The 15,943-nt window shown below is 41.3% G+C and overlaps 1 protein-coding gene across 1 annotated transcript; it reads right to left on the minus strand.

Moving 5' to 3' along the window:
- Positions 1 to 1,430: 1,430 nt before the first annotated feature.
- nppcl2 (natriuretic peptide C-like 2) lies at positions 1,431 to 8,691 on the minus strand. The gene is made up of 2 exons (XM_060936665.1): positions 8,596 to 8,691; positions 1,431 to 1,712 (listed from the first exon to the last, which is right to left on the minus strand). Exons 1-2 carry the CDS (start codon positions 8,689 to 8,691, stop codon positions 1,431 to 1,433), a joined length of 378 nt encoding a protein of 125 aa, XP_060792648.1.
- Between the last annotated feature and the right edge of the window lie 7,252 nt (positions 8,692 to 15,943).

Below are 15,943 nucleotides of genomic sequence, written 5' to 3' on the forward strand. Positions count from 1 at the left end.
GTGTGGACGGGGCCTGACTCAGATTGTGTAAATGTACAGTTAAACACAAATAGACAACCACTAAACTGAGATAGTGATAAAATCATGAAATCTACATCAAAGAGCTACAGAGCTATCTTCAACAGTTTTATTCATGCAGTTACAGTTTAATATTATTAAATATAATGTTTCTTACTTTGACTTGAACTATATTTGGGTGGTGCAGTTGTTAGCACTGTCACCTCACAGCAAGAAGGTTTTGAGTTTGAACCTCGCGGCCGACTGGGGCCTTTCTGTGTGGAGTTTGCATGTTATCCCCGTGTCTGTGTGGGTTTCCTCCCACAATCCAAAGACATGCAGTTAGGGTCAACTGGCTACTCTAAATTGCCCACAGGTGTGAATGTGATTGTGAATGGTTGGTTGTCTGTGTTAGTCCTGCAGCAGATTGGTGATCTGCCCAGGGTGTTCCCTGTCTCTCACCCGAAGTCAGCTGGGATTGGCTCCAGATATGTTTATCATTTATATTACTGACACATTTCATCACTTCAGTTTGTTATGATGTTACACATGGCTCCCCGGGGTGTGTCTTAATTCACACTGAACCACAGTGCCTGTTGCAGTGCATTGTGGAATATCAGAAGTGCAAATAAATATTCCACATTATGCCCTGTGTAAAATAAGTCAGAATAGATAATAGATAATGACACCCACAATGGAGACATAAAGCAGTTTGAACTCATCTTCAATTTCACAGTAAAGTGTGGTATCATCATCATCATCGTCATTATCATCATCACCATTACAGATGAACATCATTTCCAATTTAACACACACACACACACACACACACACACACACACACACACACACACACACACACACACACATTATCTTTGTGAGGACTTTGTGAGGACTTTCCATTGGTTTATTTATTGCATATCCTAACCTCAGTACCCAAAAGGCTTGTCATTTTTTTAAAGCACTTTTTTGTGGAGACCTGAATTTCTCCACAATTTAAAGCTTGTAATTGAATCCTAACATGGAGTTCTGTACATCATTCTTGCCATACTGTAATTACACACATTTTATTCTCTCTCTCTCTTTCTCTCACACACACACACACACACACACACACACACACACACACACACACACACACACACACACACACACACACACACACACAATAAGCCCTGGAAAAGAGGTCAGGGCAGGTCAGGTTCACTGATCTCAGGTCAGTGTCTCGGTTCAGCTACAATTTTTTTCTCACTAAATGTCTGGTCCAGAATCAGCATTTGGCCTCGTCCTCAATCACAGCTCTAATTCACTCTCACTAATTACTCCTGCCTCATCAGCTAGTCCATAGTATCCCAATTAAACCATCCTTATCTGACAGCTCATTGGCCTGTATGGAAGGTGGTGGAGTGCGGTTAATCATTTTAACCCCAGCGTCAGCAGCCCAGTCCACTGAGCGCTCCGATACGGTCCACTTTAATCCCAAAACAGCCACGTGCAGAGCCCTTTCTGTTCCGTACACGCAACTTCGTCTGCCCCATCAGGAAATCCAGGAATGGGTGAGGCACAAGGTGGAGAGGTTCTTCCATCACAAAGAGTCCTGGCAGACCACGCCCATCACTCTCAGAGGGGGTGGGGTTTTGAGCTGAGCCTTCTGTAACCTCAGGCTGGGACAATAAGAGGGAAGTGATCTCTGATCCAAACAGATCCTGTAGAATCTGACACCACACACACACACACACACACACACACACACACTTTCAATTGATAATATAAAGATTTTATTTGCTTTCATTACAAAATAAAAGTTAGTGTAAGGTTAATCTCAGATGCTTTTATTTATGAATGTTTAAAATATTTACATCCCCCAAATCAGAAAGAGTTGGGATGGTATGGAAAATTCAAATAAAAAAGAAAGCAGTGATTTCTAAATTTAGTTAAGTTAAGGGCAAGGACACAAGCCTAAGCTGAACACCCATGATCTCCGATCCCTCAGAGGGCACTGCATCAAGAACCATCAGTCATCTATAGCTGATATAATCACATGGGCTCGGGATTACTTTGGCAAATGTTCGTCAAGCACTACAATCCAGGGTTACATCCACAAATGCCAGTTAAAACTTTACTGTGCAAAAAGGAAGCCTTATGTAAACTGTGTCCAAAAGTGCTGTTGACTTCTCTGAGCTCAGAGGCATCCAGGATGAACCATCATGCAGTGGAAACGTGTACTGTGGCCAGATGAATCAGTATCCCAGATCTTTTTTGGAAGAAGTGGACACGGTGTGCTCTGGACCAAAGATGAAAAGGGCCATCCAGACTGTTACCAGCAACAAGTCCAAAAGCCAGGGTCTGTCAGGATATTGTGTCTGTCAGGGTATTGGGATTGTGTCAGTGTCCTTGACAAAGGTAACTTGCACCTCTGTGATAGCAGCATTAATGCAGAAAAGTACACCGAGATTTTGGAGCAACATATGCTGCCTTCAAGACAATATCTTTTCCAGGGATATTTCAACAAGACAATGCAGAACCACATTCTGCAGACAGTACAAAGGCATGGCTGTGGAAGGCAAAGGGGAACTTGCCATTAGTCAAAGGTAGGCAATTGCCTAGACCTCCAAGCTATTAAAGGCCCCATAAAAGCTGTCATAGACTTATAGTTAAGAATTAGGGCTGTCGAAGTTAACGTGTTATTAGTGCGTTAAAGCAATTTAATTTGATCGCGATTAAAAAAAATGACGACATTATCGCAGGGTATTTAAACAACAGTGAACTGGGCTCATCTTGGTAAGGAACAATGCAGATTTTCGCGGGTGACTAGCATGCAAAATAAAGCTAGTTATAACATTAACTTTGTGGTAAAACGTAGCTCTACAACTTGTCAAATAAACCCGCAACATGGTCAGTTAAATTGTAGTCTGCATATGCGATGGGGTGCGAGTTCCGTTTACTTTCACTTTACTGGGTGAAATGTGTTGATATCTGATGGGCTATGATCGGGAATGCGCACATTCCCTTTTCTCCACCTGTAGATTGTAGGTAGCCTAGCGATTTCCAAATAGCCTACTGCTTCACTTGAATGAACTTGCAGGAGTCAAGCTACTTCCTCTTTGCTCTTCGAAGTGTAGCTTGCAGCCATTACCGTTGAGTAAAAAAATATAGTCTGTTATTTCTCCAAATCGTATTTTGCACATAGCCTATGCCCAACAGATGTTTGATAGGCTACATTGGAAAGAATATGCTGCATGCCTAGATCTAATATCAAAACCCGAATGCCAAATATTTGTGCATTAGGCCTATATATTGTCTATCATAGAGAAGATGAGCCTTATAATTGACATGGAGCATCAGAGCATATATTCAAATGTTTGCTCTGATGTAGAAATGTATTTGAGGACAATTTAAACAGATGTTTAAAGTTTTTTTTGCGATTAATCGCGATTAACTACATAATTTTATGAGATTAATCGCGATTAAAAATGTTAATCGTTTGACAGCCCTATTAAGAATTTATAGTTAGGTTTTTTTCTTTTTGCAAACTGATGTGTTTGTAAAAATTCATATGTGAAAATGGCATCAGAATACTTAATTTAAGACCATCTCAGTCCCCCATTACTTTCAGTCTCCACTACATTGTACTATTCCATGGCCTTACTGTGCATTTGCAGAAATGTTTCAGAAAGTAGAGAACATGTAAACAGCTCGGCATGGTGTACAGACTGTTTGTTTAAAAATGAAGTGAAGCTACTCCAATGGTCCTGAGAAAAGGAGGAAGCGAGAGAAAAAAAGGTTTTATCAAAACTACCAAAGATATGCACTCTTTTCATGGCGGCTATTAAAGCTGAGTTGATTAGGGCCAAATAGTAAGAAAAACTCAACCAATATACAATACCAGTCAAAATTTTGGACATAACTTCTAATTCAGTGTTTTTTCTTTATTTTTATTAATTAAAAGACACTTTTTGACTTCATGTCTTAAGGTAATGATGGACTGTCATTTCTCTTTACTTAGTTGAGTGGTTCTTGGCATAATGTTAATTACTACAGTTGTGGAGTAGGGCTATGTCCAAACTTTTGACTGGTACTGTATATAGATATGAAGAGTTTGGTTCCAAAACTTGATAAGCACCTGCTTTTTTTTAAAAATCAAGTTTCCATCAAAAGAAGTTTGACATTTGATCGCTATTCAAAGTTCCATAATCAATTTTATGCAAAACGCGATATCCGCCATGTTTCTCTGCATCCTTTTTCTTTCCAGACTGTAGCAAACAACACTACTGATTTTCAGCAAAACACGATATCTCCACTCAACCAATCACAGCGCACCATTCAAATACAGAAACAGTAATAACAGCTCCCATTGACTGTTAACATTGTGGAGAATCCCCATCTTTTAGTGAGATTTTGAATGAAATGAATGAATTAATTTGATGGAAACAAACATTTCTTATCTGAATGTTTTATTATTCCAGTAGAAAATGTGGTCCAATGTTATTTTCCACTTTGAGCACACCTGATTTCTCCTCGTGTGTGTATATATATATATATATATATATATATATATATATATATATATATATATATATATATATATATATATATATAACCCAGTTAAAGAAATAAATAATGGGTAAAGAAAAGCACTTATTTATTATTTTTATATGTTTTATTTTTTATTTCCTGTAATAAATACAAAGTTTTATGGTAAAAGTGTTATTTAAATGTAAAAATGTACATTAGTTTACGTTTTACATACCTTTACGAGGTCCAATCAATCAGGGTGATGGTGTGGCCGGAACCGGAAGGGAGAGAGGGAGAAGAAGAACGAACGAGAGTGAGGAACTGCATGGCGGCGGAATCATTACGGCAGAGCAAAAGACTTTGAAAAAATACGCTGGTTGAGGAACGTAGGTCGAGACAAATGGACAGTGAGTCTCAGAGGGACTGTTCAGTCAACGCAGCGTTGTGTTTGAGTATACAGGTGGAGCATTCTGGAAAAGAGTGTTTGACGAAAAGTGCAGCTAAAAGCTAATGTAGCTCACATTAGCTTACCTGACGGCCTTCACGGGCGAGCAGCTTATTCAGTCACTCGCGAAGGTGAAGCCTGTTAGCCTGCGGTGAGTGTCTACCACGGACGCTACCGGGAGAGTGGACGGGAGGAATCGTCTACGGCCCAAGCGGCAGCAACACGCTGTACCGCGACAAGGACGAGGACGCCATTACTGCCGTGAGTTCGTTATTGTTTCTTTTGCGTGGTGGCGCGAAGCAGCCGTTTTAGTTTCCTGGCTCCCACGAACGCAAGCATCGACCCAGGCCTGCATCACTCCCCTGACACATTGGGTACCCATTTTATTTTCCTTTAGTGACTTAAAGTGCCGGCTATAGGTGAAATATTTTATTTGTTGTTTTTGAAACTTGGGTGCATATTGAAACAAAAACATTGAATTGACAGGGAAACTGGTTCTTTAAGTTTATTGAATTGTTTAGTGATTTAAGGGACAAATAATTTTGAGATTTGCATTGGAACATTGTTTCTTTTTATTTTCCATTATTGAAATATGTGATTGTGTGTGTGTGTGAGAATAGTTATAAAAGTAAATCATTAAAACTTACCTGTATCTATTCATTTTTTCCCATGGCATCTTATGAATATAGTATTTAATTTATGTACAGCAGTGATTAAACAACCTTAAAACAGTATTAAAACACAGTTGGTTAATTAAAAAGTAGCGTTAATAATAGAGTTCATACATAACAGGTCAGAAATAGTGTATTACAGTATACTTACCCACCAGCATTAATTACCCATAAAGAAAGAGATTTCTTGCACTTAATGAACTTGGGGAGCGCACCTCAGTAAAATAGACCTGACGTCTAGAGGGCGCTACACACACACACACACACACACACACACACACATTTTTTATATGGCTTTTGTGACTACAGGGAACCCGATCATGGGTGCAAGGCAACATATCTCAAACACTTGACCACCGGATAGTGAAATTTGTATCTTTATTTGCACAAGATAGATAGGTTTTTGTCCAGCGCTTCTTTTTAATTTGCTTTTTAAAGAGTAATATTGGATTATTTACGAACACATTTTACACTCATCGGGAGCTCTGCTTTTAGGCAGTGCCTATATACACCCACACACACTATATATATATATATATAGTGTGTGTGTGGGTGTATATAGGCACTGCCTAAAAGCAGAGCTCCCGATGAGTGTAAAATGTGTTCGTAAATAATCCAATATTCCTCTTTAAAAAGCAAATTAAAAAGAAGCGCTGGACAAAAACCTATCTATCTTGTGCAAATAAAGATACAAATTTCACTATCCGGTGGTCAAGTGTTTGAGATATGTTGCCTTGCACCCATGATCGGGTTCCCTGTAGTCACAAAAGCCATAAAAAATCAAGTTGATGTATTATCATTTTCTCTTCAGTATGGAGCGCCACTCTGCTCTGCTATGAATTTAACTGTACATGCTGTACAAGGTGTTCAAACTTTTAAATTCATTGTTCAGAATAAAATGTTTGTCCTTTTTTCCTAAAAAAAAGTTTCCATGTAAATATTTGACTGGGTCTATTAACATTCCTCAGAGCTTCGTGTGTAAAATAGACTGTTGCTTGTAGATGACAAGATGAATATAATTTGGGAAAATCTGTGGTCCAATATAAGAGATGGTCCAAGTTCAGAGGCTGTCATATGTGTAGATCAACTTTACTTCTTGTTTCTAGTTAGATTAGATTAGATAGATTAGATAAAACTTTATTGATCCCTTTGGGGGCGGCACGGTGGTGTAGTGGTTAGTGCTGTGGCCTCACAGCAAGAAGGTCCGAGCTTGAGCCCTGTGGCCGGCGAGGGCGTTTCTGTGTGGAGTTTGCGTGTTCTCCCCGTGTCTGCATGGGTTTCCTCCGGGTGCTCCGGTTTCCCCCACAGTCCAAAGACATGCAGGTTAGGTTAACTGGCGACTCTAAATTGACCGTAGGTGTGAATGTGAGTGTGAATGGTTATCTGTGTATATGTGTCAGCCCTGTGATGACCTGGCGACTTGTCCAGGGTGTACCCCGCCTTTCGCCCATAGTCAGCTGGGATAGGCTCCAGCTTGCCTGCGACCCTGTAGAACAGGATAAAGCGGCTAGAGATAATGAAATGAGATGAGATGATCCCTTTGGGCGGGTTCCCTCAGGGAAATTAAGATTCCAGCAGCATCATTACAGATAAACAGAGAAAAGAAATAGAGAACTTCTAGATAAATTAAAATAAATTAAGTATTTACATATACAAATATAAAAAGAATAAGATATGGGGAAGAGAGGAAGGGGGCGGCGGCAGCAGGAGAGATATTGCACATTGTCCGGTATTGCTTATTGTCAGGCTAGGCTACTGCTCCTTCCCGTCCTCCTGTTCCCCCTCCTCCCCCCCAGAGAGGAGTTGTACAGTCTGATGGTGTGAGGGACAAAGGAGTTTTTGAGTCTGTTCGTCCTGCACTTGGGAAGGAGCATTCTGTCACTGAACAGGCTCCTCTGGTTGCTGATGACGGTGTGCAGAGGGTGACTGGCATCGTCCATGATGTTCAATAGTTTGTCCATAGACCTCTTCTCTGCCACCGTCACCAAAGAGTCCAGCTTCATTCCGACCACAGAGCCGGCCCGCCTGATCAGTTTGTCCAGCCTGGATGTGTCCTCTTTGGATGTGCTGCCACCCCCAGCACACCACGGTGTAAAACAGGACACTGGCAACCACAGACTGATAGGACATCCACAGGAGTTTCCTGCAGATGCTAAAGGACCGCAGCCTCCTAAGGAAGTACAGCCTGCTCTGTCCCTTCCTGTATAAGTGTTTGGTGTTGCAAGTCCATATATTTCACACACAAAAATCATTTTTATTGATGTAATGGATTCATAGCATTTTGGAAACAATCTTTTTTAAAATAATTTTTTTTAAATCAAAATCTAGATTTGCATTTTTAATGTTATTACGACTTCATAATGTAGTGTTAAAGTCTCAAATAAAAAATAGTGGTTTTCATGCAACCAATTTTTTGGCAAAGAAAATAATTTTTTTTCTCAAGTTTGTCACAGTGGATTTATTGCATTTTGGAACCAAACTCTTCATATATAGGGTCTAGATTCTGATCATCAGTCTCATGCACATTTTATTTGGAGAGACACACTGTGTCTGTGTGTGTGTGTGCATGCTTTTCCTTGTGGAATTTATGCTCGGGTTATCTAATAGTATGTGTGGCAAATCAAAATTGAAATAAGTCATTATTTTGAAGGAAAAAATCCATGAGATACAGTAAAACATCAAATAATATGCTGCTGTATTGTTTTCAGTGAAATATTATTTTCAAATAATTATTTTCATTTTTAATTTCAATTTCAACATACCATCCCATTTTTTTCTGATTTGGGGTTGTATAAATGAATGTTTATTCATTATTTATTAAAAATGTTCACTTATTGATTTAAACTACTGTATATCTATCCTATTGATTCAGCAACATTACAGAATACACACTTTTCTTAGTGTGTGTGTGTGTGTGTGTGTGTGTGTGTGTGTGTGTGTGTGTGTGTGTGTGTGTTGAACACTCACCTGAGAATCTGGTCTCCTTGCCGATGGTTGGCTCATTACTTCTGTCATCATGGCAATTAAGAGGAAGACAGCAAAAAAGTGAGATGAAGAGACCATCTTGGCTATTGAAGTTAGGCAAAAATAAAAGTTCAAAATAAATAGTTCAAAAATAAATGTCAAAAAAGTTCTTAAATGGAAAACCACTTGGTCGTTCTGTATCCAGAGTTTTAGTGTTGTATCTTCGTTGTACCGTATCTTTATGATTTTGTTTGTTTGTTTATTTGTTGTCTTGTGGTGGTGTGTTCTGTCCTGTGCAGGACTCGTCTGTTTTCAGAGTCAACACTGCAGCGGCCATTTTAAACCCCAGCACTGTGACGTCACACAAACCCTCCTGTTACCATCGAGATAGCGGACGAACATTGCAACAATTTTCATTCATCTATCTTTCAGATTGCTGATTATCCCATCCCTCACTCCATATCTTTCCTTCTGACTTGGTTCTGATTTCACTTGCTCACTGTCTAATTAATTGTTTTACTCTTTTATTTGTTCTTCTTCGTTTCCCACAAAATCTTCATGCATCTCCACAGACATCACCAAAGTGTGTGTGTAGGGGCCCTTTGTATTCTCTTTCAGTCACCCACACTGATGACGTTCTATGTCAAAGTAATTTAATGACTTAATTGGTGTTTACGACCTCTTCCTCCTTTGTGATGGTAAGGAACAATAATGCAGTCCTGTGACCTTTGACTCCTGCAGGTTCCACCTCCCTTAAACCTTCCCCTGGAAACGAGGAACACTCAGGAACTATTTCCTATATACCATAGTTCAACACACTGAGAAGGTTTCCCCAGAGACAGAGAGACAGGCAGAGCATGACAGAAGAATGTGTGTCTGCCCCCCTCCAATGTGACGCACATACGCTGACCCCACATCAAGTCATCATTAAATTGCTCTTTCTCTCTCTCTCTCTCTCTCTCACACACACACACACACACACAGCTTGCTTGTGTGTCTGACGTCAGGGCCGATACCAGTGTGTGAAGGTGAAGAAGGTTTTGCATTTAGTAGCTGTGGTTGCTTAGGAATGAGCAAAAGGCAGAAACTTCAGCACAAATTTAACAACCCGGAAATGCAAAAGTAAGTGTGTGTGTGTTGGAGTGTGCGGGGTGTGGAGGAGGTGTCCTTCCATCATCTTCTCAGATATTTCTGTCTTTGCCCTGTCTGCCTGCCGCTCTCTGACCTCTCTATCATTCATTTCATTTGGTGTCCATCAAGATATAAAAACATGCCCATACACATTTAGTAGATGCTCTTATCCAGAGCAACATACTGTACAACAGACCCAGAGCAGCCTGGGGAGCAGTTGGGGTTAGGTGCCTTGCTCAAGGCACTTCAGCCATTCCTGCTGATCCAGGGAATTGAACCAGTGACCCTTTTAGTCCCAAAGCTGCTTCTCTAACCATTAGGCTATGGTTCACCAAACAGTTTATTAGGAACACTACACTAATACAGGGTTGAGCCTTGTGTTGCTCTCTAAACAGCCTCAATTCTTCATGGCATGGATTCTACAAGATGTTGGAAATATTCCTTGGAGATTCTGGTCCATGTTGACATGATTGCATCACGCCATTCCTGCTGATTTTTAGCTGCATTTTCATGCTGTGAACCTCCTGTATTACCACATCCCAGTGGTGTTCTACTGGCTTCAGATCCAGTGACTGAGAGGGCCACTGAGGAACATTGACCTCATGTCCAAGAAACCAGTTTGAGACGGCTTTTGCTTTGTGACATAGTGCATTATCATGCTGGATTTAGCCATTATAAGATAAGATAAGATGGCAAATTGTGGTCATGAAGGGATGCACATGGTCAGCTACAATATTCAAATAGTCTGTGGCATTCAAGGAATAATTGATTGGTATTAACAGGCCCATGTAAGCTCCTGTGACCTCTGTTGTATGCTGCTACACTCCACACAACTCTAGACCAGAACATGAAGTTGTTGAATTCTACCAAGACATTCACTCACTCATGGACAATATTCCTGCACATAAATATGTTCCTTCTCTGTGGCAACTTTCATGCAAAAACTGGCACCACTGAAGCACTGTTTTCCTACATCACCATGTGGCAGTTCAGAGCAGGTGGGTGGAGCACAGAGGACGGCAGGACAGAGATCAGGTTCCAATTGAGTATTTATTTTCACACTTTGCAGTATAAACTTTACTCAGACACACACATACACACACAACGAGTGTCGGTTCCGGGGAGAGCTCCCTCCGCTCTCGCTCTCCCTCCTCATATAGGGCGCGGTCACTGGGAAGACACACAAACACAGGTTAATTGCTCTCAGGTGAAGTGATTCTGCCACTTACCTTCCCTGACTCCGCCCTCCTGTCACAGACCGGCGCTTGACCACGCCCCCGCTGCCACACACCAATACAAATCACACTAATGAAAAGTTGCTAGACTTTGCAAATTAATTCAGTCTTGTCATAATGAACACACACTACATGAATCCCACAAACAAACAGTGGACCTTTCAATACCCTTCTGGGCATCAAGCACAATTGGACTACATCCTGATTAGAAAGAAATTGATTAATAGCTTCAGAAACTGTCGTGCATACTCCTCATTTTGCATATTCCAATCTGATCACAGAATGGTCTCTGCCAAGATATGCCTCAGTCTCTGCTGCTCCATGAAGGGCACTTCAAATCCAATGAAGCAAATCGACTGGGCACTCACCAGTGGAAATAAAGAGCTCGCAGACCGTCAAAGTCTTCAATTGTTTCCAAGCGTTCTGTCCTGAGGAAGTCTTGCACAATGACAAATACAAAATTGTCTTATCTTGTGTGGATAAAGTATCTTTGGAATAGTCTTCTATGAAGACAGAAAGCAGCCTGAAATTTATCAGTAGTCATGAGTCTGTTATGGCATCTCATGCTAATTTAATCTCTGCTAATCAGAACATGACCAATCTCCTTCACCCTCGAACAGTAGGGGACACAAGCCTGGAACTACCTGCAAGATGCCTATGATCATGAGACTGCCGATTATGTCCAAGACAAGATTGACAGCATAAAGCATCTTCACCACTCCCAGCAGCATTGTATAGCTTGGAAAATAATCAATGGCATCACCAGCAGGAAGGAAAGACCATCTGTCATGCTCAAGGGAAGATCACCCAAAAATTGCAAAGAAGGCTGGCTGAACCACTTCAAGAAGCTTCTTGAAGACTCTTCACCTGTCTCACAAAACCTCCCAATAATTCAAATTGTGAAAGATCTTAATATCAACACTTCTCCCTTCACAATCAAGGAACTTGAAGCAGCTACCTCCGAACTTGCCAGCATAAAGTCAGCCAGTCCTGACAACATTCCTTCATTGATCTGGAAAGATAAGAGCTTCCACCCACTTCTTTTCAAGATTTGCAATCATGTGTACACCTCCCATGAGGGACTTTCATTTTGATTATCCTTGAACACTCTACCCATATTGAAGAAAGGAATTCTCCATGAAAATTATCATGAGATCTCTCTGATTGCCATAACCACAAAGCTGTACAACAAGATGCTCCTAAGCAGACTTGTTCCTGAAGTAGACCCGTTGCTTCGCATAAATCAAAATGGCTTTCAGATAGGGCATTCTACTCTTTCTCATATTCTATCACTGTGGAGGATAGTTGAGGAAATGAGGAACACATAGAAAGATCTTACACTATTGTTCATCGACTTCAAAAAGTCTCTGATTCTGTCAACTGGGAAATCATGTTTGAGATTCATCTGCTTTATGATATTCCAGATGAGATTGTTCAGGCCATCAAGGTTCTCTATACCAACACAAGTCAAGAGTTATTTCCCCTGACAGAGAGACTGAATCATTTGAAATTAGCGCCGGTGTTCTACAACCCCCCCCCACACACACACACACACACACATTCTTAGCTTTTGTTTGTTACACTTAACTTTACAGTGCCGTCATTACATTACATTATGGTGTACTTACACTCACTGCAATAACTCATAGCCCTAAAATATCATGTTTTCTCTCAGGGAGACTTTAGGCCAGTCAGAAAGAGCTACAGGGTGATTGAGGAAATTCCAGAAGGGAGTGGTAGTAACAGTGATAGTGTCAGTGATAAGGACTATCACCCAGAGACACAGGGCAGAGGAGAGTCCAGTGACAACTCAGAAACAGAGACAGACAGTGAGACAGATGTTCAGGAAAACAAACAGAAAAGGAGAACCTGGAAGTGTAAGGACAATGAGTTTGAGGGGGTCCCACCCACATTTCAGGGAAGGTATGAGCTTCATGTGCAGGGTGAAGAGTCTATTGAGATCTTCTCAAATCTCTTTCCTGATAAACTTATAAATGAAATTGTCTTCCAAACAAACCTGTATGCATTTCAGAATGGAAAAGACAATCTTGGCCTTACAACATCAGAGTTGAAAGTCTTTCTAGGAATCAACCAAATTATGTCATTCATAAAATACCCAAGAAACCGCATGTACTGGTCATCCAATCCAGGGCTTCGTCAAAACGCAATAGCAGATGCAATGTCTGTCAACAGATTCGAGGACATCATGAGGTACCTCCACTTTGTTGACAACGCATTGGATGGCCATGATGACAAATTCTTCAAAATTTGCCCATTACTAGTTGAGCTACAGGCAAATTTCTCAGCAGCCCTGGAGCCAGAGGAGTTCCAGTCTGTGGATGAGCAGATCATTCCCTTCAGGTCAGGCACTCTTCAAAACAGTACATTCCCAAAAAACCCAAGCCTTGGGGTTTCAAAGTGTGGGTAAGAGCTGGTGCATCAGGCTATATGTACAGATTTGAGATGTACCAGGGAGCAAGTGGAGGCAGGGGTGAAGTGGGTCAACTTGGAATGGCAGCTGAGGTGGTTCTCCGTCTGTGTGATGACATACAACACAAAAATCACAAAGTCTTTTTTGACAACTTTTTCTGCACCATCCCTCTGCTTGAGAAGCTCAAACGCCAGGGAATTGAAGCAACAGGCACTTGCAGAAAAAACTGCCTCATGGGAGCAGAGGCAAAATTAAAAAGTCAAAAAATCCTCAATGAGGAGGGGAGAGGGGCTACATCCGTGGTGACAACAGATGAGAACATCAGCATAACCAGGTGGCTGGACCGGGCATTAATACATGTGGCATCTACCTGTGCTGGAAAGCAGCCACAAGTTGTACCGAGAAGATGGAGAAAGAAAGAGCGCAAGATGATCCAGATCCTGCGTCCGTATTCCATCAAGTTGTACAACACCAACATGGGCAGAGTTGACTTGATGGATCAGAGTGTAGCAGTGTATGCACACCGACGCAAGAATAACAGATGGTACATGCGCATCTTCTTCCATTTTCTTTATGTTACCTGTGTAAATGCATGGCATCTCTATAGAGCAAAGAATAGCAAAGACAGGGATCTGCTTGATTTCAAAGCATCTATTGCCAGGGCACTTATCAATGTCGGATCCCTTAAGCGCTACCGCAGAAGGCCAAGCCACACATCACCTCCTGCTCAGAAGAAAAGGGCACTGATGAAGACACCCACAGAGGTCTGGTTTGGTGTTGGAAATCACTGGCCAAAGCTGACAGATGTGCGAAATGCAAACAGATGTCGTGACGAGGCATGCAAGAAGAAAACAAAGTACATTTGCCAAACATGTCAAATAGCATTGTGTCCTGGGTGCTTTGAAATGTTTCATTCTCTCTCTCTCTCATCTCTCATTATCTCTAGCCGCTTTATCCTTCTACAGGGTCGCAGGCAAGCTGGAGCCTATCCCAGCTGACTACGGGCGAAAGGCGGGGTACACCCTGGACAAGTCGCCAGGTCATCACAGGGCTGACACATAGACACAGACAACCATTCACACTCACATTCACACCTACGGTCAATTTAGAGTCAGTAATTAACCTAACCTGCATGTCTTTGGACTGTGGGGGAAACCGGAGCACCCGGAGGAAACCCACGCGGACACGGGGAGAACATGCAAACTCCACACAGAAAGGCCCTCGCCGGCCATGGGGCTCGAACCCAGGACCTTCTTGCTGTGAGGCGACAGCGCTAACCACTACACCACCGTGCCGCCCTGTTTCATTCTCATTAAACAATAATCAAAGAAAATCATTAACAGCTTTTGAAAATTGATGAAATACAATAAGTTAAATGGTTATAGTTAAATGAATAAAACATATTTTATTAATAGTTTTATTGGTGGAAGAAGGTGAATCAAATGATACTAAGTATGATTGTTGTTTTAATTTTTTTTTAAAAAACAGTTGTCCACTTTTGTGGCCATGCCATTTTTAAATGAATAAAATGAGTTTTGAGACATTGAATGATATGTTTTCCAAATGTCCTCTCTATTGTTGTTGTTATTTAATGTTCTTATGTGTATTCATACCATTTGCTCTCAGTAAATGTTTTAAAAACTTTTTTTTTCGGACCTATATTGAGTCCCATTAAATCACTTTTTATACCGTTGATGCATGGTGTCCACTGCAGTGGACAGATACGTAACTCCTTCAAAATAAGATATATTGGGAAAAAAATTATTGGCATGATTTTTCACTTGTTTAAAAGTAAAAACAAACATTTTTTTTTAAAAATGCTACTTTGTGATTGAATAATTCATGCATGAAAGGGTTAATGTATGGCTCAGAGACCTGGACCCTTAGTGCATGCCTCCATAAATGCCTTGATGGTTGCTGCACCAACTTGCTCTACAGGATTCAGGGTTTGTCCAGGAGGTCCCACCCTACCTTGGACCAAATCTATGGTACCCTGCCAAAGCTAAGCCCCACCTGAGTCAGCGATGCGCACAGTTTGCAGGCCACTGCTTCCGTACCAAGAAGGAGCTCATTTCCAAGCCCCTCTGCTGAAATTTAGCCAGTAGGGGATGCTTTACCTATCTCCAGGTCATTGCGAGGGACACTGAGATCAATCTCAATGAACTGGATACTGCTATGAGAGACCCCAACTGCTGGTGGGAGGTTGTGTGTAGTCTCTAGGCCAAGGCCACACAATGATGATGATGATGATGATGATGATGATGAACAGGCCCAAAGTGTACCAAGAAAACATTCCCCACACCATTACACCACCTTCACCAGCCTGGACTGTTGACACAAGGCAGGTTGAATCCATGGATTCATACTGTTGGCACCAGATTTGCATGCCTCAGCAGAAATCGAGATTGATCAGACAAGGCTACATTTTTCCAGTTTTCAGCTGTCCAATTTTGGTGAGTCTGTGACCATTGCAGCCTCAGCTGTCTGTTCTTGGCTGACAGAAGTGGAACCTGACGTGGTCTTCCACTGTTGTAGTCCATCTGCCTCAATCTTT

Source organism: Neoarius graeffei, chromosome 13, assembly GCF_027579695.1.
Source record: "Neoarius graeffei isolate fNeoGra1 chromosome 13, fNeoGra1.pri, whole genome shotgun sequence".
Lineage (NCBI taxonomy): Eukaryota > Metazoa > Chordata > Actinopteri > Siluriformes > Ariidae > Neoarius > Neoarius graeffei.

Excerpts from the sequence above, each read along its gene's own strand:
- nppcl2 (XM_060936665.1), bottom strand. The coding sequence starts at position 8,691 with ATGGTCTCTTCATCTCACTTTTTTGCTGTCTTCCTCTTAATTGCCATG. Across the intron at positions 1,713-8,595 it reads CAAGGAGACCAGATTCTCAG|ATTCTACAGGATCTGTTTGG; the intron begins GTGAGTGTTCAA and ends GTGTGGTGTCAG.